The sequence below is a fragment of the Hemiscyllium ocellatum genome, chromosome 10 (assembly GCF_020745735.1).
Source record: "Hemiscyllium ocellatum isolate sHemOce1 chromosome 10, sHemOce1.pat.X.cur, whole genome shotgun sequence".
NCBI lineage: Eukaryota > Metazoa > Chordata > Chondrichthyes > Orectolobiformes > Hemiscylliidae > Hemiscyllium > Hemiscyllium ocellatum.
In genome coordinates, this window is record NC_083410.1 from 27,673,533 (window position 1) to 27,698,206 (window position 24,674).

Consider the following 24,674-nt stretch of genomic DNA (forward strand, 5'->3'; position numbering starts at 1 on the left):
TGACCTATCACCTTCATGGTAAAAACAATGACTGCAGATGCTGGAAACCAGAGTCTAGATTAGAATGGTGCTGGAAAAGCACAACAGTTCAGTGAGCATCCGAGGAGCAGGAAAATCGACGTTTCGGGCAAAAGCCCTTTTTCAGGAATACAACTGAAGCTCTGCAAGGCTACTTCTGCTCCCAGTTCTTATCTTAGGAATTCCTTTGGGCACCCAGCCAATATGTCAAAAAACATGGATCCAAAACCACACAATTCCTTGTAGCAAAATTGCTCTACATCACTCCCGAAACGTCGATTTTACTGCTCCTTGGTTGCTGCCTGAACTGCTGTGCTTTTCCAGCACCACTCTAATCTAGACCCTATCACCTTCATCCCCATCCCGATTCACCTATTGTACTCTTCGCTACCTTCTCCCCAGCCCCAGCCCCCTCCCATTTATCTCTCCACCCTGGAGGCTCCCTGCCTTCAGTCCTGATGTTGGGCTTTTGCCCAAAACGTTGATTTTCCTGCTCCTCGGATGCTGCCTGACCTGCTGCGCTTTTCCAGCATCACACTCATCTCGACTCTGATTTCCAGCAGCTGCAGTCCTCACTTTTGCCCAGTATTCTCTTTGTTTGTTTCAGATTTGCTGCATCCATAGTATTTGCTTTTATTTGTGGTATACGATAACCTCTTAGAGAAAGATTTCTGGATTTTGAAAGTTTCTGGATTTAAAAATTATATTGGAATGCCTAGTGTGCGCTGGAAAACTGAAGTGTAAAACAGGAAAAACGCATCAAAAATTTTGAAAAGTTTTTGTCCTTATCCAAATATTGTTTGGCCTCCATGGAACTGTACTGGTATTTGGGTCTACTCAAAAAAACTTCCAGACAACTACTGTTTCCAAAAACAATAAACTTCTGAACTGGAAATGTTTCAGTGTTTTTCAGAAGTTTAAAATGCTCAGCACGGATCTGCAGCTTCAAAATGTGTAGTCAATTGAAGCTGGAGGCTTATCTGCTATTCTTAAAGCCTGGCTGCTTCACCTGATACAATGTAGATAGACAATGCACTCAGCAGTTTCTCTCCTCATAATTAATAAATAAGCTAGCTGAGGTTCTAAACTTCTTTTGATGAGCGATTGTTCTGTCTGCAATCCAAATATTTAGGCCCTGTGGCTGTATCTGTTTGAATGACTCCCAAGAGTCCTCAAACTATTTACAATGAGATGATTTGAAAAAAATTGTCATCTTGACTTCTTGTTTGTGTTAAATTGAAGGACAGTACAAAAACAAAATCCGACTGGAAAGTTGTTTCATTCTGTGCAGAGAATAATCATCCTTACTTTTAATGTAGTGTTCACCTCCTGTGATTTATTACAATGTTCCAATGTGGTATCACAGAAGCACTTAGTCTTTTGTACATTTCTCTACACAAGCATAGTTTATATGGTAACTACATTCAGTTTGAAAGCCTCAGGCCAAAATTCAAAATTGCATGGATTTTGAGTGGAAAACTGAGACTGAGCTGTTAAGTGATAACTCAGATAATTGCTGTATGATTTCTTCTTGATATTACTGTTGGTAAATTTGGATTGGGTTTACAGACTTGCAGACATTAAATATCACTTTACAATCACGTCTGTTTTTCCAGTAAAATCGCCAAAGGCAAAGTTTATGCTGACCCCCTACCATGGAATGCAAGTTGCCACAGCCGTCTTAACTCTTTTTACTTTTCCCTCCATTTTTCAGGCCCGTGGATTATTAGGACATGTGGTGCTAGTGGGCCCAAAGGACCAACACAGACCCAGTGCAACAATGCTTACAGGAATACGAGTACCTCTGTGGTGGTTGTAGCTAAAGGTTCTTGGAAGGGCATTCAGAAATGGAGAGTGCCATCAACAGACACATACAAGTAAGTGCAGGTTACCTTTCTTTTGCATTTAAACTTGATGTGGAAGCCATTACCAAGGCCAGAATAAATTGCCCATTCCCAAGATGCCTTTGAGAAAGTGGTGATGAACTTTCCTCTGCAATCACAGCAAACTAAAAGATGAAGGTCTTCTCATAGTCTTCATTCTGGTTAAAAATCACACAACACCAGGTTATAGTCCAACAGGTTTATTTGGAAGGACTAGCTTTCAGAGCAATGCTCCTTCATCAAGTGTTTGTGGAGTAAAAGATGGTATGACACAGAATTTATAACAAAAGTTTACAGTGTGATGCAACTGAAGTTATACATTGAAAAAGATTTGGGTCATTTGTTAAGTCTCTCATCTTTTAGAAGGATCATGTTGGTTTCAGTTCTTTCATATGTAAATCCCAGAACGTTTTTTAAAGTTACATTCTCAAGTGAACTTTAACAATAGGTACCATGTCTGCCCAGATAATGTTAAACAAAGTTCTGAGATTTACACATGAAAGAATTGAAGCCAACATCGTCATTCTAAAAGATGAGAGATTTAACAAACAATCCAGAGCTCTTTCAATATATAATTTCAGTTACACCACACTGTAGTTTTTTGCTATAAATTCTGTGTCTTAAGATCTTATACTCCACAATCACCTGATGAAGGAGCAGCACTCTAAAAACTAGTGTTTCCAAATAAACCTGTTGGACTATGACCTGGTGTTGAGTGATTTTTAACTTTGTACACCCCAGTTCAACACCGGCACCTCCAAGCATTCATTCTGGTCATTCACGTCTTAACTGTTGCTTTGAAGTGTTTTCCTCAGAGGTAGTTTATATTATGACATCCTAGGTTTTGTTTTCATGCACTAAGTTTATTGCCTCCTTTTTGACTTCTTGCCATTTCCTGATTAGTGGTCAGTATGCATACTAATTGACAGAAATAGTGAGAAAAACTGATCCAGAAACTGGCAGCTCAAGAACAGCCCAGTTAAAAAAAAACATTATATCATATCTGGTCAAGGATTCCCAGGTCCTTAACATGAAACAATCCATCATAGGTGTCTGTGTTTCAGCAAAATGTAAGTCCATTGGGAAACAACAAGTGTCTCCTCAGCTGGAGCCCATAACCTATTTGTACGACAGGATCGAGAAGAACATTGAAGTAGCAGTAGGCCGTTCAGCCTTCCAAGCTTGCTGTTCTACTCGAGGTCACAGCCCATCATCCACCTCATTGCTATACATTATAAGTTATTAATCTCACCCTTGAACTTACTGACTGATTGAGCCCAGTAAAAACAAGGACTGCAGATGCTGGAAACCAGATTCTAGATTAGAGTGGTGCTGGAAAAGCACAGCAGTTCAGGCAGCATCCGAGGAGCTTCCATCCTTCTTTTGGGTATATACTTCAAAAGATTCACCAGACTCTGAGATAAAGAATTTCCTCATCTCAGTCCTAAATGATGTGCCTTTTCTCAGAGACTGTGTTCCATGTTTCTAGAGCACACAGTCAGGGAAAACATCTTTCCTACAAATACTATGTCTATCCTTTTCAGAATTTTGTAAGTTTCTGTGAGATTATCTTCCATTCTCCTGAAGTCCAGAAAATCCGGCCCAGTGTCCTCAATCTCTCCTTGTAGGACAGGAAAAAAGTTTGATGAGGCTCCACTGCACTCCCAGCATAGCAATATATCTGCTCTTAGCTGAAAATACTAGAAATGTACACAATGCTCCAAGTGTGGTCTCACCAGTGCTCCAGGCAATTGAAGCAAAAATTCTTTGCTCCTGTACTTGAATCCTCTTATCATAAAGGCTGTGTGCCTTATAAATTACTTGCTGCACCTGCATGCTTGCTTTCAGTGTCTTATGAACAAGGATGCTTTGGTCCCTTTGTTTAGCAACACTCTCCAATCTCTCATCATTAAGGAAATATTCTGCATCTTTGTTCCTCCTAGTAAAGTGGATAACCTCACAAATATCCATGTTGTCTTCCATCTGCCATGTTCTTACCCACTTACTCAGCCTGTCTAAGTCTCTTAGAAGCCCTCTTGCATCTTTCTCCCACCTGATATTCTCATTGAGTTTAGTATAATCTGCAAACTTTGAAATATTACAGTTGATCCCAGCATCATTGATACAGATTATGACCAGCTTGAGCCCAAACACTGATCCTTGTGTTTCCTCACTGATCTCACCCCATGCTCCTATGTTGCCCTCGGTCCCAATGCTTCAATTTTTAAAATCGAAATACGCAACATCCATAGATTTACCCTGATTGACTCTGTTAGAAGCATCCTGAAAAAACTCTATCATGTTTATCAAACATGATTTCCCCTTCATAAATCCATGCTAATTCTGTTCATTATTTCCTAAATATTCAATAATCACATGCTACCTAGTAGATTCCAGCAGTTCCTTTATTACTGACATCAAGTAACAGATCCATAGTTCCCTGTTTTCTCTCTCTCCCTCTGTTCTTAAACAGTGTGATTATATTTCCAGTCTTCCCATGTATAGGCACCACTGCAGAATGAATAGAACATTGAAAGATAATCACCAATTTATCAATCATCTCTTTAACCACCTTCTGCAACAGTCTGGAGTGAAGGTTATTATTGTCCCACGTATTTATCAACTTTTAGTTTTATCAATTTCTTCAGTACTACTTTTTGACTAATGCTAGTTGCATTCAGATTCACATTTTCAGCATACCCTTACATCTTTATTATTTCAGGGAGACCTCTTGGATCTTCCTCTATAAAGATGAAGACAAAATACCTATTTAGCTTCTTTGCCATTTCTCTATTTCCTCGTATATATTCTCCCACCCCTACATGTAATGGACCTCCACTTTTGTCTTTGCTAACCATTTCTTTTTTATAATCCATTTTTAAATGGTTCTAGTTATTTTTTATTCATGTTTCATTCTCTTTTTCTTTATCAGTTTCTTGTCTTCTCTTTTTGAAGTTCTCCCAATCCTCAGGGCTTACTTTTTTTTTGGCAATTGTTTTAGCCTCCTCCTTTGATATAATGTTATCTTTGTTAACCGTAGTCAATAAAGTGTGGCGCTGAACAAAAACACAGCAGGTCAGGTATCATCTGAGGAGCAAGAGGGTTGATGTATTGGGCTTAAGACCTTCATCAGACTCTCTTGCTCCTCAGATGCTGTCTGACCTGCTGTGCTTTTACCAGCATCACACTTTATTGACTCTGACTTCTCCAGCATCTGCAATCCTCACTATCTCCTCTTTGTTAACCATTGTTGACTTGCCTTTTCTGTCAGGTATTTTTGATCGAAGGAGCATATGCTTTTTGATAAACAAGTAATATTTACTTAAATCCCTATTACCTAGCTACAGCCAGACATTTTGATCTATTTTTCCAATCCACCAATAGACAACTTCCTCCCCATACTTCCATAATTTCAAACTTAATGAGAAATTCCATCATATCATGATCACTATTCCCTAAAAAAGATGTATTAATTAGCCTTTTTGCATTGCATATTATTAGACCTAAAATAGCCTGTTTCCCAGTTGGTTTCTCAACATATTCTTTCAGAAATCTACCTCAAATGTATTGCAGAAATATTTCTTCCACAGCATTCATGCTCATTAGCTATATCCAGTCTATATATAGATCAAGGTAATCCAAGGTGATACCTTTTGGTACATACATTTCTAATTTCCTCTGATTAATACTGTGCTCTGCATTACCATGCCTTTTGGTGGCCTAGAAAAAATTCCCTCCAATCTTTGTTGCCCTCGCTGTTTCTAAGGTCCATCTAAAAAGATTGTGCATTCTGTTCTTCAAATTAGTATTTTTCTTTCCCTAATAAAGCTTATTCTTTTCTTCTATCCTTCCTACAAGTTGAATTTCCTTAATGTTCAATGCCTGTCTTGGTCACCCTACAGCCACTTCTCTGTAATGGCAATTCGGCCATGTACTTCGACAAGCCTCACTGGGACTGCAAGCTGGAATTCAAGCCTGCTACAACAGGGGTTCATCACAAAGTTTGCAAAATTCCTGAATGCACAAGTCTTTTTAGACCCAGGTTTATAGAAAGATTGTAAAATTCTCCCTGAACACATGTATAGATGCAGAGAAGAAATTGGTGTGAGAGGTGAAGGAAAAAACATAGAAGGTCCTTATCCCCAGGGTTTACTGAGATGTCAGGTTACTTCTGGTTTGTCAGGACTTGCTGTTCCTTGGTTACCCTTCTCGAGGTACTTTCACTTGCTTGCAGGAGGTACAGAGCAACTAGTTCACAACTTATAAAGTCTCTGACTTATTGGTTGAAAGCAACAGCTTCCAGCAACTGGTGAGGGAAAGTAAACTAGTTTTAGCTTTCTTCTTCACTGTATAGAGAAATAAACCATTTCTCTTCCCAAAAGACCAACGGCTTCTGATCTTAATGTTCACACCCACAAGTTGTTCAGCTAATTGCGAGCCAAGCATATAGCTTTGTGCAGGTGGAAGGCCTTTGTCAGCAAGAAGTGGTCATCACTCCATGGGTCATTGAACTATTGTCACCAGCTAAATCTCCATTTATACACATTTCCCGGTGACAGTTTGGCTGCAACTAAAATGCTCCTCCTGGTTGAACAAATCAAGTCCCATTATTCTTGGCATCATCTCAAAAGTTAAATATTGTGTCAAAGTATGTAAAGTCCTCAATCAGGTAGACCAGGCTAACAAAAAAACATGGACCAGGTTTTTCTGTACCTAACCTGTTCCAAGTAGATAGGTTATAACCTCAGGTATACAACTATTAATTGTTGACATATAACTCTAATCAGTAAAACTCAAAACACTCTTCTTAAAATCCACTTGCACAAATATATATAGATTAGATTCCCTACAGTGTGGAAATAGGCCCTTTGGCTCAACCAGTCCACACCAACCCTCCAAAGAGTAACCCACCCAGACCCATTTCCCTCTGACTAACGCTATGGGCAATTTAGCATGGCCAATTCACCTGACCTACACATCATTAGATTGTGGGGGAAATCCAGAGCAAACCTGCACAGATATTGGGTAAATGTGCAATCTCCACACAGACAGTCACTCAAGAGCTGGAATTGAACTGGGGACCCTGGGGTTGTGAGGCAGCAATGCTAACCACTGAACCACCATACCGAGATAGCACACCATTGCTGTTACATGTGCAGGGACAAAAAATTACTGAGAAAACAGTTCACTAGCAGAAGTCCTCAAGATTCGAAGGAGTGTTCATTTTGTTTCCCAAGTTCTTCAGTTCTCTGATATTTTACTTCTGGTTCTCTCCCTTCACAGGAGGCACAGAAAGACTGATTCATGATTTGTCTGTTAAAAGCGACAGCTTACAGCAACTGATCAGACAAAACATTGTCATTCTTCAGGCTTTAGGTACTTTACGAGAGAGAGAGAGAGAGAGAGAGACACACACACCATCAGTCTAAAGCGTTCTAGCAGTATTATTCATGTCCACAAGCTCTTCAGCTACCCAGAAATAATCAGATACTTTTTGTTAGGATGATGTCATCTACAACTAGTCACAACCCCACAAGCCAATCAGTAAGCTCTTGACGACCAAATCTCACTTTTATACAGCCCCTAGTGCTATGCTGATGTTATCATTACATTAGGGTGGGGATGGCATGGAATTCACAGCATCACTACCCCAGTGCAAATATGAGGCTTTCTTCTGTGGAACCTCCAGCTCACGTCTAGCTAAAATTCATGTTACAACAGCGAAGTACCATTATTACATTTCAATAAATGAAAAAAAATCTATAGAAGCTGGAAATCTAAAACAAACAGAGAATGCTAGAGAGATTTAGTTATTCTGGCAGTATTTGTGGAGGGAGAAACACAGTTAACTCTTTTGAAGCTGGTGCCAGATTCAAAATATTAACTCTGTTTCTCTCTCCACAGACAAGAAAGTGATGATTGCAAATGCTGGAGATCAGAGTCAAAACGTGTGGTGCTGGAAAAGCACAGCCGGTCAGGCAGCATCAGAGGAGCAGGAGAGTTGATGTTTTGGGCATAAGCCCTTCATCTTCTCTCTCCATAGATGTTGCCAGAACTGCTGAGTTTTTCTCACATTTTTTGCGTTTCTGTGTTTCTTACTTCAATCCACTTTTGAATACCTATGTGTGATGATGCTGCTGTTTTTTTTCTGCAGCGGGTTCGTAAACACAGAGACTCCAGGAGGTGTAGGTTTGAAGTGCATTAGGGATAGTTTGATTATAGCTAACAGATACTGCCTCAGGCAAAAGCTTTTCAAGTTTTAAAAAAAATGCTTGTACAATGAAAGGGGAGTGGCCAGTTCTCCCAGCTCAGTTTTTCTCTGGTTTGGTTTGGTTTTAGCCAGCAGTCTGGCTGTTCAGCGTTGCTAGTCAGCTGTGAAGCTGCTGGACCCAAAGAAGCAGATCCATGTTGATCCTTTCTCTCTCTCTCTGACATCTCTCCTGTAAGCCCTGTGTTGATTTTTTTTCTTTTTTCGCAAACGGGTGTTTGTGGGGGTTATAGCAAGTATTTGGAACAGCATCATTAAGTTGGGATAATATGTTGGGTTTTCAGATATGTTAAATTATTCTACATTCTGTTCTCTTTTATTTGTGTTTCATTTGGCAATCTTGCAAATAGTTTCTGTTTTGTTTAAAACCAAGTGGTTGAGCCAGCTGCATCACTCCTGGAATATCCACTTACACCTGCTTAAAACAACGAGCAAAGTTGAGGTCTGGACTACTTTCTTGAAATGTTTTGAGAGGGTCTGGCCTTGTCCATAAACACATGTTGCTAATAGATCAGAAGGGACACACACCTTGCTCAAGTTGCTGGAAAATGCAATGAAAGCTACTTGTATATCACTCTAATAAAGTGGATCAAAATGCCCTTTGTATGAAAAAGGAATAAAATGGTCAAAACACTAGAGTGTGCTTCAGGGACAGCTGCATGGTTATGAACACAAGAATTCATAGACTTTTAAATGTCCACTCAGTCATTCTCCAGTTTAGTTTGGGGGCAAGCTGAGATTCTGTACCTTAGAAGCCCCCCTAATCTCCAGGAATCCTGTGTTCTGGCCTTAACCCGTGACCCTTGCATTAAAAAAGACTATGGATTTTCAAGCTCAGCACTGTACATCATTTTCCAGTACTCTTTGGTATGCCAAACACTTTGAAATGCTTTAATAGATGTGATAAACTGCTAATTTCCTGTTAATTATATGATTGATCCGGCCAATTCAGGAGAAGAGCATGCAGTTTCGGTCAGTTTATTTCAAAAACCATTAAAAGCCTTTCTAAAGAGTAATGATGTCAAGCCTTCAGAGACTAATGCATGAGAATAGCTTAATTATCTAATTATAGTTTCATTTGCAAGAAGATTGAAGGGAGACAAATAAAAAGTGTAGCTTTCATTAAATGAAATTTAAACAAGAGCATTGAAGAATGGGAGTCTAATACAAACGTAAAGCAATACTTGAACTTCAAGAAAAATTAGCACAGCGTAGTAAATAGTGAAAGAAACTCATAGAGGTTAATACAGGGCCACATTTATAAAGTAATCAGATTATGATTTGTTGAGAAAGATTATAGGAATTATAGAGCTATAAACAGGACTACTTATTTTATTCAGCCGAAGTTAGGCAGGAAATGTGGGAATGGATCCTACCATAGTTTTGCCATGTGTCATTTCTGTTGAGTTTAATGGAAGGTTTCTCTTTGCAAGGCCTCATAGATGTTTCTCATGCTATCATCCCAAACATGCCTCATTAACTACTTACCACACTCTCGTGGTGCCCTTCATATCCAATCCTACCACTATATTTCCATTCCCCGTAGCTGGAAGTATTTACCATTACTGGAATACCAAGGAACCCTGACATCACACTATCTTTAAAACACTGATGTTCACTCAGTCAATTACTAGTAGCCAAAAGCTGATGGCACAGCAGAGGGACATTCTTTTCTCCAGGACTGGCTGAGATTGCTACAACCCTAGACCCTCCCATCATGTTCTGAGAACGTGTAGCAATGTAGGAAGAACATCAGTGGATTTCTCCACCCTACTAACATCTTCTCTCTAACACCTTTCACTCATTCTAACTCAGCTACTGCACCCCATGTACCACCAAGCCTTAAGTTTTACCATTCCCAATACTGGCAACATTGGGAATGTTGCCAGTATTCAAACTTTCACCCATTCAAACTTCTTGATGCAAGGGACACCGTGTGGCCTCTGTGCTGCCAATTTGTATACTTGGGCTACCTCACTGACATTCCTCCACCTTCGCTCACCAGCAGCTATGCCACTTAATCCCTTCATTTTGTTCCAAGCAAGGAAAATACTGCCCATAATAGAGCCAAAAGAGCCAAGATATTCGGCTCCTCACCTCCAGCGAAAAGAGTATCCTAACCCTGGCCACCTGAGAGGCTAACAAGCCCTGTCCAAGCACCTGGACAGATCTTGGAGACTGTCCTTGGCTGACTTTGCCAGGATCCCATGACAGAAGGGTGCCTTTCTTACCTTGAGTGATGGCCGCCTCTATTAAGTGAAGAAGAAAGTGTTCCCAATGGAATAAAAATTGACCTGTTGTGAGTGAAACTAAATCAAGTCCACACGTTGCCATTTGATAGGTTTTCTGTTGTCTTTCAGCGGAGTGATGTATAGGGCCTTTTTAGTCTAGTGTGGGAGCAGAAAACAATGTACTCATCTATATAGAAAACACTCTGATATCAAATAAGAATTGGTTTATTGCATGATAGCAACTTATTACAGATTACATTGATACGATGGATGTTGTTTCAGAGACTATGAGGAAGACCTGGATGGTAGGTCTTACTCCTCTGAGATCTTTTGCTATTCTGTCCATAAGACCTTATGGAATCCTTATAATGGTTGGCACACATTTGTGCTCTTCAGTATCAAACCTTTCAGAATCATATAGAACATCATTTCTGAAGATTCTTTCTGTATTAGCATTATACATTTGTGGGTATAATTACATTTACAATGTCCGATTTCACAAACAGACTTTGGGTGGGATATGCTGATCAGTGTGGCCATTGGTGAGAAAGTTAGGGGAATCAAGAGAGACTGGCAATGAGAAGCTTCCAGACTTTGGGAGCAAAATGTTCCCAAGTGTTGAATGCTGAGATGAAATACCCACTAGTGAGTGGGAAGAGGCCTATTGGCATGTATTAGTATTTAATAACATCCTCATTTCTTCTCATTGAAATGCAGTTCCCCATTCTCCCACCTGCCAGATAGAAACTAGACCGTTCTTGGCATTCAAGTCAGAATGGTAACTTGGCAACTCCAGCTCGTCACTTGCTCTATCTATCTGTAACATCTCAGCGCAGGCTCCGTGCAAACAATTGCTGTTCACCTTGAAGTGCAGACAGTAGGATGCCAATTTCTGTCCATATCTAGGGCAATTGACAGAAACCATGGGTGTAGCTGTGGGCTGCCAACATTTGACCGAATGTACAACTGGGCATTAGAGATGGCATGACACGAGGGCGTGGATGTCCCAGCAGTGGCGAATATTTCTGGCTGTGTCAAGTGGGAAATGCAATAAGTGAGATGCCTTATAGGTATAGGAAGAAGGCAAATTTGGGAAGAATGTTTGAGAGAACGCATGGTAAAATTCAGCCATTGTTACAGAGAATATGAGGAGGACCGGGTATTAGGTCATATTCCTCTGGAATCCTGAGCTGTTTGGCCTGCAGGTTCATGTGACTTCATCATAGAGGATGGTGCTTTTGACACTTTTCCATATTAACCCTTTCATAACCAGACACAACAGGTTCAGCAGCTGTGGCTACTACTGAATCCTCTACAAGATAGTATGTTGCTGTCTCAAGCAGGCAGGGAGGCTGGCCCAGCAAGTCTACTTTGAACCCTACTCCCCTCATCAACTTTCTCCTCTGCCTCAGGAATCTGGAGTCAACTGAGGAAAAACCCTCCAGAAAAGCAGGCTTCTATCAGTTGGTCTTATGTCACCATGAATTTACTGACTTTGATAGCACCCTTTTGAGGACAACTTACCCTCCCATTCCTCAAACTCACATTTATAAAAATGACCTGAGTATGGAATGGAGGCAAGAATCAATATTCAGGTAGGTTCTCCAATATTCCACATCTGTATGGCTCCATTCCTGACTCCAGTAGGCTTCCCTTTGTCTCTGATGTTGCAGGTTTGATGAACCAAATGTGTTTTCCCCTTCTGGATTTTATTTAGTCAGGCTGAGGTCAATTGCTATCCTTCTTCAACATTGCAAACTATGGGACTCAGCCTAATCCAGGGAACAATTATTGGATCAACTGAGTTGGGTATCAGGCAAAGTCCACTGTTGAATTTACATTTCATAAATGGTTATGTTTTAAAAGTTTGCTGGAAATTGCTCAGATTTTTTGCTGGTGTGTGAACTGATCAAGGTGCAGGTCATCTGGTAACTCGGTGAACAATGGGAAACACAGGCCATCATCTTACCCAATGACATTTAAAGATTGACAAATAAGCATAGGAAAGACTTAGAAGAGGGTGAATGCGAATGGATGAATTTGATGCCAGGTCAGGTTTAGAAACAGAGATAGAGGGAGGGAACGATTCAATTACGAGACTTAGAAAGAAAATAAATGAAAAGAAAATTAAGAAACAATAAACATTGTTCACTTTTACTTTTCCTGAAAATTTATAACCTCCACACTTGAGAAAGAGAGATTGATGGAGTGTCATTCACAATTATCACACTGTAAAGAGTACACTGATCATGTTAATTATGAGACTTAATTTTCCTCAGTGAATTGAATGGGTACGTAGTGTGCGAAAGCAGCAACTTCATGGAAATCACAGTAAGATTAAGCACAAGATGCCATTTTTGCAAAGCTAATGACAGGGCAGTGCAACTTGTGGTGAGTCACAATGCACAGCATATCTATTTGTTATTGTAAGTACCAGGTCACTTTGTACATTATTAATGATATGTGACATTCAGATGTCATTATTTATTCAGCATAATATGACCAATTGCCTCAGGAGCCTAGAAAATGCATGAGACCTAAAGAACACTGTAGAATCTATACTGTTCTGCTAATATTAACCCTCTTCACTACTGAATCTGATGTGGTATTAGTGAATCTCAATATGAAACCTGTTCAGCACCGTGTATTCAATTCTTCAGTCAGCTGTATTTGTGGTCAAAGTTGTTATATTGACAAGGCAAACTGCTCCTAACTAATTGGTTTAGCTGCCCATCAAGAATGAGCTGGGGCTTGCTTCAGGATTTGATTGTTTTGGAAAAGTAGAAAATTGGATAATATGTTTGCACTCTCAGTGCAGTTCGCCTGCTGTTCACCCTGAGCTGTGAAAGCCCTATGTTGCCTTTCATTTATTTCTAGCACCCATTAGTGCTAACTTTGACAGTACAGAGCAAATATAGTGTGGCTGGTGGAAGTTACCTACAAGTGTAACATTTAAAAACCAGGATGGACAAGGGTTTTAACAACTTATCAGCAGTTGCTTATACACTGATGTTTTATGAAAAGAAGTGGATTGATCTCCGCTGCCTTTGATAGTTAAAACAAGAGTTTCATGATATATTTATAGAGTTTGATTTTTCAGCCCTCTCCTGTATGTTGCTGCTCCATTGAGATGTAAGCATCTGGGAATAAAAACAAGATTTCTGTCAATGTAGTAAAACATAGAGCAGTTTATTTTCCCCCTGAATTCATCAAATTAAATAGTTGTGCTGCAACACAGAACATTTTCCCATTTTGCCTTGAGTGAAGTTACCTACAGATCTTGTCCACTTAATTATTTATGACAGAAGCCAACAATACAGTATTCATTCTTAAATGAAGTCATTGGACCCAAACTCTGCTTTCTGTTCACAGATTCTGCCAGATCTGCTGAATTTTTCCAGCTATTTCTGATTTTCTTTCTGATTTCCAACTTCTGCAGTTCTTTGGATTTTTGGGGTTCTTTTAGATGCAACATTAAAATTTGATTTCTTGCTTATCATATCCTCAACTAACCCATGAGCAGTATATTCGATATTAAATTAAGTTTTTGTATTGCTTTTTGTACTGTGCACTGATATCTGCAAGGAACTGAATTGAGAACTACTTCTCTCCCCATTTACGTTTTATGACTTCTTCCATTTAAGGTTATTTTCTGTATAATTTCAACCAGGATGGAAGGAATGATCATTTTAGAGATAACTAAACAAGAGTAATATGACCTATCAAAAATATTAGAGGGCAATGCAGACCCTGACCACCAAGAAGAGGTTGAACATCTTTGCACTTATTTTTTCGTGAAATATTAACATTCCGAAATGAGTTTCAAATGGTCATCTGCTGCGCCTGATCTCTCTCAGAAATATGCCAGCAGCAATGTGAAAAGCCAGTGACTCTTAAATCTACAATCCTCAAATGATTCCTAGTCTCCTTCCATATGAAAACTGCAAACCTACAGTATTGGGTCTCCTAGTATAAGATTGATTATTAACTGAAGCTATCCCCCAAAATGTCCCCTGGAGTTACCAGCTTACAAAAGCTAGCTGAAGTTTTATAACATTTGGAGCAGGAAGGACTTGAGCGCAGACCTACCTGGCTCAAAGTTAGGGAAATTAACACTGCACCACTGAGCCTTTACATGAGGTGGTAAATGTGCTTTATTGGCTAAGGCTTGTGAACAGATTACCTGCATTTCCACTTAATGGAAATAGTGGGAAGTAAACAGAAAGAATGGATAAGCTCATTTGTTTTTTGCCCCCTTGCAGCTTCAAGAGGTTGTTAGGAAAGGAAATCAGAATCAAGCTTCGATAATGGCTTTCATTTCTTAAGCTCCTTTAATGTTCAATCCCACTTTAGACTTAATAGAAATAATAAAAATCCTTGTCAGGCTGGAAAAATAGAAAATGCAAGGGATAGGCACAGCTAATCAAAGAGATATGTTTTAAGGAGGTTCTTCACAAAAAAGGTAGACAGCTGGACTGTTTAAATGGAGATGAAAAGCACATGGGGGAGGTTACTATTTTATGATCAGAGTCTAGATTAGAGTGGTGCTGGAAAAGCACAGCAGGCCAGGCAGCATCAGAAGAGCAGGCAAATCAACGTTTCAGGCAAAAGCCCTTCATCAGGAAGCCTACTTTCACCTACTATTTTATGATGGTATCCTAAACACATAGGGCTGGAATTGGGGTGGGCAGCATTTAATCTAAACATACCTGGGTTTGGTTGATTGGTCAACTAGAAGAAATTGTGTTGACAGTTTCAAATCCAAGTCTGAAAGCCACCCATTTATAGCCTTAACAGAGGCAGAATGAGGTCCAGGCAACTAATACACTCATTGGAGGTGGGTCAGTCATTGAAACCTTTTAAAATGTTTATGTATCTCCATTTTAATAAGATTTCTGTTGAGAGCTCCTCTTGTTTGTGTTTCAACCTTGGGACACTTAGCAGTTTAAAAGATGCAAGAGTAATCAAAACATTTGAGTGATAGAGATGTACAACATGGAAACAGACCCTTCGGTCCAACCCGTCCATGTGTTTCCTTCAAACTACCCAGTTAATACCACATTTGCATTAACTCCCACCTCCCCCCACAAACTTCCCCGTCCTTTCTCTGAAAGTACAGACGCTGGACAGGACAAGGCTCAGCTGTTCTGTAATGAAGTTCCCACTCGACAGTTTTGTTCATCAGGAGAAAGTGAGTTGAGATGCTGGAGATCAGAGTCGAGAGTGTTGCGCTGGAAAAGCACAGCAGATCAGGCAGCATCTGAGGAGAAGGAGGGTCAACATTTCGGGCATAAGCCATTCAACAAAAATGAGGCCTTTGGGGGGAGGGGGGGTGGGGTGGCAGGGGATGCTGGAAGATTAATGGGAGGGGGGTGGGCTGGGGCAAAGGTAGTTGGGGATCTGATGAGTAAATGAAGGTGGACGGGGAGAAGGTGATAGTCGGACAAGAAGGTGGAGCAGATAAGTGGGGAAGAAAGATTGACAGATCAAGAGGGCAGTGCCAAGTTGGGACTGGGTGGTGGGGGAGGGAGGGTGGAATGAGGAAACTGGTGAAATCCACATTGATGCCATGGGGTTGCAGGGTCCCAAGGTGGAAGATGAGGCATTCTTCCTCCAGGTGTCAGGTGGCAAGGGGTTGGCAATGGAGAAGGCCCAGGACCTGCATGTCCTTGGTGGAGTGGGAGGGGGACTTAAAGTGTTTGCCCCATGGCCATTCAGTGTAATCGATTCTTCCACATTTCCCAACCTTTATTCCATCACCACAACCCCACTCCCGCAGACTCTCAATCACCTCTCGGTAAATATTGAAATGGTTGTCAATGTCACATCTAATAGTTAAAATATTGGAAACAGAAAGTTTCTTTCTTTTGAATCCTTCCACAGATGTGGATTTTGTCATGAGGCCAAAGTTTCTTGTTTATTCCTAATTGCCCATAAAATGGTGCTGAGGGGCTACTGCTTCAGTGAACTGCGATAATCCATTTGGTGTATGTACATCACACTGTTCTGTTAGAATGGGAGTTTCAGCATTTTGATCCAGTCACAATGAAAGAATGACAATAAACTTCCGCGTCAGGATGGTAAGTGGCTTGGAGGGGAACTTGCAGGTGGTCTGGTGCTAGTACTCATCTGCTGCCTTCTAGATATGAGAGATCATGGTTATGGAATGTGATGTTGAAGGAGAATATATGAATTAATGTAAACAATTTTGACTTCTACCTGCAGGATATCAGCATACGGAGCTGCTGGAGGCACAGGAGGGAAGGGAAACTTTAGAAGATTTCATGGTGTGTTAGTACAAGCCATTTTCCAACTAGAAAAAGATCTAATTCTGTACATATTGGTTGGACAACAGGGAGAAGATGCTTGTCCGAATGTAAGTAGCTATGTAGTTTACATATTTTTTTTCCTTCATAGCAACATAAAATAATTAATGGAAACCGCAAACATCCTTGGCAGTGCAAACTGTTTTTATTTTAATGATCTCAACCACGTCAATTGGAGCAATTAATGGTGATATCTTGAAGAGTGTCGTTATTACAAAGGAGGAGGTGTTGGACATTTTAAAACGCATAAATAGGTGGATAAATCCATGCAACCTGATCAGAACTTTGTGGGAAGCGATTGCTGGGCCCCTTGCTGAAGTATTTGTATCTTTGATAGCCACTGGTGAGATGCTGGAAGACTGGAGGATGGCTAATATGATGCCATTATTTAGAAATGTGGTGAGGAAAAGCCAGGGAGCTCTCAACCGATGAGAACCTGACATCAGCAGTAAGTAGGTTGTTGGAGGAACCTTGTGGTGTTGCCATAGTCTTAACAGACCATAGGGTTGCTCTCATTTGGAGAGAAACAACTGGTGGTGACCTGAGGGCCACCAGACTTCAGGTGAGGGAAGAGGTTGAGAAAGAGAGTCCTTCACAGTACCCTCAAACCAGTGATGGGAATTGAACCCAAGCTGTTGGTATTAGACTGCTCTGCAAACCAACAGTCCAGCCAACTGAGTTAAACCAATTCCCAGAGAATTGTAAGGAACAGGATTTACATGTATTCGGAACGAGGTGGACTGATTAGGGATAGTCAACGTGATATTATATATGGGAAATCGTGTCTCACGAACTTGATTGATTTTTTTTAAAGAAGTGACAAAAAAGATTGACAAAGACAGAGCTTTGGACATTGTCTATATTAATGTCAGGAAGGCATTTGACAAGGTGAGCAATGGGAGACTGATTAACAAGGTTAGGACACATGGAATCCAGGGAAAGCTAGTCATTTGGATTCAAAACTGGCTTGAAGTTAGGAGACAGAGGGTTATGGTAGAGGATTGTTTATCAGACTGGAGGCCTGTGGCCAGTGGTGTGCCACAAGGATTGGTGCTGGGTCCAATGCTTTTTGTCATTTATATAAATGACTTGGATGTGAATATAGGAGAAATAGTTGTAAGTATGCAGTTGACACCAGAATTTGTGTACAACGGGTCCTTGATCAGATAGGCTGAATAGTGGTAAATGGAGTTTAATTTAGTTAAATGTGAAGTGTTGCATTTTGGGAAGGCAAATCAGGACAGGACTTATACACTTAATGGTAGGATTCTAGGAAGTGTTGCCAAACACCTTGGGTGCAGGTTTGTAGTTCCTTGAATGTGGAGTCGCAAGTGGACAGGGTAGTGAAGAAGGCATTTGGTACACTGACCTTTATTGGTTAGTGTTACGACATGGAGTAAACCCCTCTGCTAATTTAAAACCCGCAACACAGAAAAAGAATTACCCCATGCAGTAATCTGCGAAACTTCAAGAGGTCAAGACCTATTTGAAGTAAACATTCACAACTTTATTTCTTAAGGTATAACAGAGAATAATTAATGAACTATTTACAACTCCTTCCTCTAACCTATCTTTTATCTTCCCTTCTATAATACTAGTCCAATAAAACTCCCAATTAAGATTTACAAAACAAAACTTCTTATCTCAAAACCAGGCAGCTTTCGGTTCTTCTCTGTATTCCTGTCTTCTTTACTTCTTCTTGTGGATTCTGCTTTACTGGTTACTGATTGATTAAGGTATTTTTAAGAGAGCTATTCTCTGGGCAGTTTGCAGATGCTGGTTTGGCAGTTGTCCTCCCAACTGTTCAATATTTCCCTGTCTTATGCCCCCAAAGCATCGGATTGTGTCAATGGCTTTTAAGATTGTCAATATACTAAATTCAAACTTGATTGGAATTTTGAACTTTCAGGGTATAATTTAAACTGATTGGCTGAATTTGAATTTATTTTTGTCTCACAGCAACTCAACCAGTGCTATCTGTTTTGAACTAATGTAGCTTTGTAAATTCTCCAGAACTCAGTGTGCTTGCCAAGTCCTTCACTCTCTGAAAGGTACGGTACACTTCTACATCCTCAATATGCTTCCCCCTTAAGAAGAAAATGGGCCATCATAATGAAAAGATAGCTTCGTGTTTTTTTCTTCTTTTTAAAAACACATTACCCTAATATACAGTTAACTTTAATATAAGTTCACCCTGACTTCTTCCCATATACCTGTATACATATATAACATTAAATAAATACAAACCTCATCTAACCTTTGTCAGTTAAATCCACGATAACGCACCTGCGATTACATTCTTTGGACCTGCAACATGCATGGTTTTTAAATTAAAAGTCTGGAACATAAAACTCCAACGTAATAGTCTCATATTCTTTTCTTTGAAGCATTCTAAGAATGTAAGCAATCCGTGTACATAACCGTCTCTGACACATTGTTCAGGACATGCACATTAAAATGTTGTAAGACTAGTACCAAACTCAATAATTCCTTTTTGATTGTGGAGTATTTCTTTTGATGGATGTTGATCTTCTTCGAAAAGTAACCAACTGGCAGTTTAATCCCATCCTCAGCTTCCTGGAGGAGTACAGCTCCAACCCCAATGCCACTAACATCAATGGCAACTTTAAAAGGTTTTGAAAGGTTTGGTGTAGCTGAAACTGGTTTGGTGGTTAATATTGATTTCAAATGGTCGAATACGTCCTGGCATGGTTCTGTCCACCAAAGCTTTGTGTTCTTCTTCAGTAAATTGGTTAATGGTGTCACTACACTGCTGACATTTGGAACAAACTTCCGATAGAATCCACTGCGTCCTAAGAATCGAAGGACCTCTTTCTTTGAGGTTGGTTGTGGAAATTCCTCGATGGCCTTCTTCTTTGCGTTCCGTGGGGGCAACCTTCCATGACCGATGTTATGTCCCAAGAACATCACCTCTGCTTTTGTGAATTCTGTTTTATTTAAGTTTATCACCAGTGTTGTTTCTCATAGTCGTTCAAAGATGTCTGCCAACTGTACCATGTGATCCTTCCAAGACTTACTAAAGTTCCCTACATTGTCCAAATAGACAGTACAGTTTCTTAATCCAGCCACAATTCTGTTCATGAGTCTTTGGAATGTGGTTGGTGTATTCTTCATTCGAAAGGGCAACACTTTAAACTGATATAGCCCATTTGGGGTTACAGACGCACAAACTTCTTTCGCCAACTCTGATAAAGGTACCTGCCAGTAACCACGCATAAAATCCAACTTGGTGATGAAACTGGTTTCTCTCAATACAGTCCTCTAATCTAGGAATGGGGTATGAGTCCATTTTGTTTAGGTGTTGACCTTCCAATAATCCACGCAGAATCATTGAGCCCTGTCCAGTTTAGGAACTAAGATGATCGGCGAACTCGGAAAAAGTGAGGATTGCAGATGCTGGAGGTCAGAGTCGAGAGTGTGTTGCTGGAAAAGCACAGCAGGTCAGGCAGCATCCGAGGAGCAGGAGAATCGATGTTTCGGACGTAAGCCCTTCATCAGGAATGCTGCACTTTTCCAGCAACACAATCTCAACTCTGATTAACGAACTCCACCCACTCTGGCTTGGTTCAATGATGTCTTTATCAAGAAGGCCTCCACCTCTATCTGTACCTGTCTAGCTTTGAAAGGATTAAGCCAACAGGGGTGTTGTTTTATCGAAGCATTATTCCCGATGTCTACTTCACATCCAATAGCATTAGTCCTCCTCATCTAATTCTTACATATATCCTTATACTGCAATAACAAACCCTTCGACTGCATTCTATGTACCTGAGACAAATAGCTCACTAACCTATCCCACTCCTCAAAGACTTCTTCATTTTTGAATCTATTTTGAGGCATATCAAAATCTCCATCATCTGAATTTAATTCCTCACTCTGCGGGGCAGTAGTTCTTTCTTTCGAGTATGATACAGTTTCAACGTGTTCACATAACATACTTGATACCTTTTTTCTCTATCTGGCATTTTTACCAGATAGTTCACATGACTCAACTTTTTCTCAGTTTGATAGGGACCACTAAACCTGGCCTTGGGAAAACGTCCAAGTCTCAGAGCTTTTATCTGCCACTTGCTTCATTCTACACTGTGCCCTCTTTAGCTGCTGTTTAGCTAATTCACCTACTTGATTTTGATTATGTATTGGAGGTGAGGGAGAGACTAAGTGTGAGATCTCTGAGTTTGGTCCTGCCAATTCTTCTTTAATTAATTTCAAATGGTCTCTCACTTCATGACCGAATATTAATTTGAAGGGAGTGGACTGACTCGTTTCATTTGGGGCATCTCTAATGGCAAACAATACGAATGGGATACCTTTATCCCAATCATTCGAGTAGTCCTGACAGTACGCTCTCAACATGATCTTAAAGATCTGATGCCACCTTTCTGAAGCTCCCTGGGATTCAGGATGATACGCACTCGATTTAAAGTGCTGTATACCTAAGCTATCCATCACCTCCTTAAACTGCCTAGCAGTAAAATTTAACCCTTAGTCCAACTGAATTTCTCCAGGTAGCCCATACCATGTGAACAAAGCTACTAACACCTCTACTACTCTTTTTTGCCTTGATACTCTGTAATGGAATTGCCTCTGAAAATCTGGTATACAGATTCTCTACAGTTAACAAGTATTGGTTCGCATCTTTAGTTCTCAGGAGGGGACCTACACAATTAATTCTAACTCGTGTGAAAGGTTCTTCAAATGTGGGAATTGGCAACAAAGGTCCTGGTTTTATTACCACCTGTGACTTACCTATCATTTGGCATGTTTGGCACATGCAGCAAAAGTTAACCACATCCTTGTGCATTCCAGGCCAATACAATTGTTTTAGTACCTTAGCCTGAGTCTTTCGTACCCCAAGGTGACTTCCTGCAGGAAACGCCTCCTGTCTGAATGCTACCAGTAATCCAATCGGGTGCACATTGGCCCATTTCTCCTCTGCACTAACTTGCTGTGGTCTCCACTTCTGTCTTAGGATTCTCCCTTTCAGATAATAACCCTCTGGAATATTCTCTGCCTCATTTTCAGAGTATGCATCCACATATATATCTTTTATCATCTTGTCTTGCAGTTGCAAGTCTCTTAGCCTTTCAGGACTAAATACTTCTGTCTGACCCTCTGCCTGTTCAGGTTTGTCCTGCACCATTACATCAAATAGAGTATCCGCTAAATGAACCTCAACTCCTTCATCTTTCTCTTTACTTTTCGTTTTGTGCTGTCACTTATGATAGTTGGATCTGGTTACCAGACAGTCTGGGAAAATACCAGGATATTTCTGTTTTAATCCTCAGTTCCTTGGTCTTTCTTGGTGTTCTGCACAACAAGGGATGTCACTCCCACCTTGGATCCTGCCAAATCATTCTCAAGAACAAACTGGATTTCTGGAAATGACACTCTGTCAATCACTCCTACTGTAACTTCACCAGTCTGGAGTTGGCACTCCAACCTGATCTTACATGGGGGAACACTAAATTTCTGTCCATCTATCCCACAAATTACCACACTCTCAGGTAACAGATCAGAAAGAGCGCATATTCACTCGTCTCTTACTATCAACAACTGGTTAGATCCTGTATCTCTCAAAATTATGGCTTTTTGTCCTCCTCCCCCTATTCTTTCTAAGTAAACTTCAGCCACAGAGGCAAATTCTTTGTAGAGATCAGATGCTAACTCCATACTCAGCCCCTGCCTAGGCTGCACACTCTCCTGCAGCTCCTCAGCTCTTCTGGGGTCTCCTCTGCTACCATCACTAAGGCCACTTGCTAAGCTTCTTTCACCACATCTTTTCCCACAATGCCTTTCTTTAATGACCAGCACTGTGTCTTTATGTGTCCCACTTTACCACAGTGGAAGCACCTGAGGCCTTTCACCTCCTTTCCACCATCTTGGGTGTCTTTTTTAACCTGTGGTAAAATCTTACCAGCACTCTCTACTCTTGGTTTAGTAGTATAGGATCTCCCCTTCTCCCAACTTCTATCCCTCACAAGTCAAAATTCTGGCCGGAAGCTTGTCTTATGCACCAACATGTACACATCTGCTAATTCTGCTGCCTTTCTCACTTCCTAAACTTTCTGTTCCTCCACATGAATTCTTACCATTTCTGGAAGTGAGGTTTTAAACTCTAACAGCAGAATAATCTCTCATAGAGCCTCTTAGAACATAGAAGATAGAAAAGTACAGCACAGATCAGGCCCTCTGGCCCACGATGTAATGCCAAGAATTAATCCTTATGTAAAATTAAATAACCTAACTTTCACACCCCTCAATTCACGCTGTCCATGTGCGTGTCCAGCAGGCGCTTAAATATCCCTAATGACTCTGCTTCCACCACCACCACTGGCAACGCATTCATGCATTCACAACTCTCTGCATAAAGAACCTTCCTCTGACGTCCCCTCTGTACCTTTCTCCTAATACCTTAAAACTATGACCCTCTCGTACCAGTCAATCCTGCCCTGAGGAAAAGTCTCTGGCTATTGACTCTATCCATGCATGTCAGTACCTTGTATACCTCGATCAAGTCACCCTTCTTCCTCCTTCTCTCCAGAGAGAAAAGTCCAAGCTTAGTCAACCTCTTCATAAGGCAAGCCCTACAGTTCAGGCAGCATCCTGGTAAACCTTGTTTGCACCCTCTCCATAGCCTCTGTATCTTTCCTATAGTAGGGCAACCAGAACTGGACACAATATTCCAAGTGTGGTCACACCAGAGACTTGTAGAGCTGCAGCAAAACCTTGCGGCTCTTAAACTAGATCCCGTTGTTCATGTTATATGCTTTCTTAACAGCCCTATACACTTGGGTGGCAACTTTGAGGGATCTATGTACTTGAACACCAAGATCCCTCTGTTTCTCCACACTGCCAAGAATCCTGTCTTTAATCCTATCTTCAGCATTCAAGTTCGACCTTCCAAAATGCTTACATCGCATTTATCCAGGTTGAACTCCATCTGCCATTTCTCAGCCCAGCTCTACATCTTGTCTATATCGCGCTGCAGCCTGCAATAGCCCTTGATACTATCAATGACACCTCCAATCTTTGTGTCATCTGCAAATTTAATCACCCACCCTTCAACCTCCTCATCCAAGTCATTTATAAAAACTACAAAAAGTCAAAGCCCAAGAACAGAGCCCTATGGGACACCACTCACCATTGACCTCCAGGCAGAATATTTTCCATCTACAACCACTCTCTGCCTTCTGTCAGCCAACCAGTTATGAATCCAGATAGCCAAATTTCCCTGTATCCCATACCTCCTGACTTTATAAATGAACCTACCATGGGGAACCTTATCAAATGCCTTGCTGAACACCACATCCACTGCTGTACCTTTGTCGACCTGTCTTGTCACCTCCTCAAATAACTCAATAAGATTTGTGAGGCATGACCTGCTTCTCACAAAGCCATGCTGACTGCCTTTAATCACGCTATGCTTTTCCAAATAGTCATAAATCCTATCCCTCAGAGTTCTTTCCAAAACCTTGCTGACAACAGACGTAAGACTGATTGGTCTGTAATTGCTAGAGATGTCCCTATTACACTTCTTGAAAAGAGGAACAACATTAGCCTCTTTCCAATCCTCCGGTACGACTCTCGTGGAGAGTGAGGAAGCAAAGATCTTCGCCATAAGTATCTTCGTCTTATCTATTTTCAAACCCATCGATCAAAATGGCTATGTTTAATTCTTTCGATCTCAACATATGTCTGACCTGGTTCCTTCTTTGTGTTTATGAACCACTGTCTAAATGCTTCTGATACCAATTCATAAGCACTTAAAATAGCCTGTTTAGCCTCTTCATAATCTCTTGACACCTCATCTGACATCACAGCAAATACCACGCTAGCTTTGCTTACCAGTCTAGTCTGAACTAGCCCTACCCATAAGTTCTCAGCCCACTCTGTCTACCAAGCCAATTTTCCAAATGAAATAAAG

General features: G+C 40.7%; 1 protein-coding gene across 1 annotated transcript in view; it reads left to right on the forward strand.

Moving 5' to 3' along the window:
- LOC132819381 (ALK tyrosine kinase receptor-like) overlaps nucleotides 1–24,674 on the forward strand; it is a 332,695-nt gene that overhangs the window by 122,474 nt on the left and 185,547 nt on the right. The window contains exons 3-4 of the mRNA XM_060830863.1: nucleotides 1,733–1,895; nucleotides 16,626–16,776. Coding sequence (XP_060686846.1) covers nucleotides 1,733–1,895; nucleotides 16,626–16,776 — 314 coding nt within the window. The remainder of the gene's footprint in view (nucleotides 1–1,732; nucleotides 1,896–16,625; nucleotides 16,777–24,674) is intronic.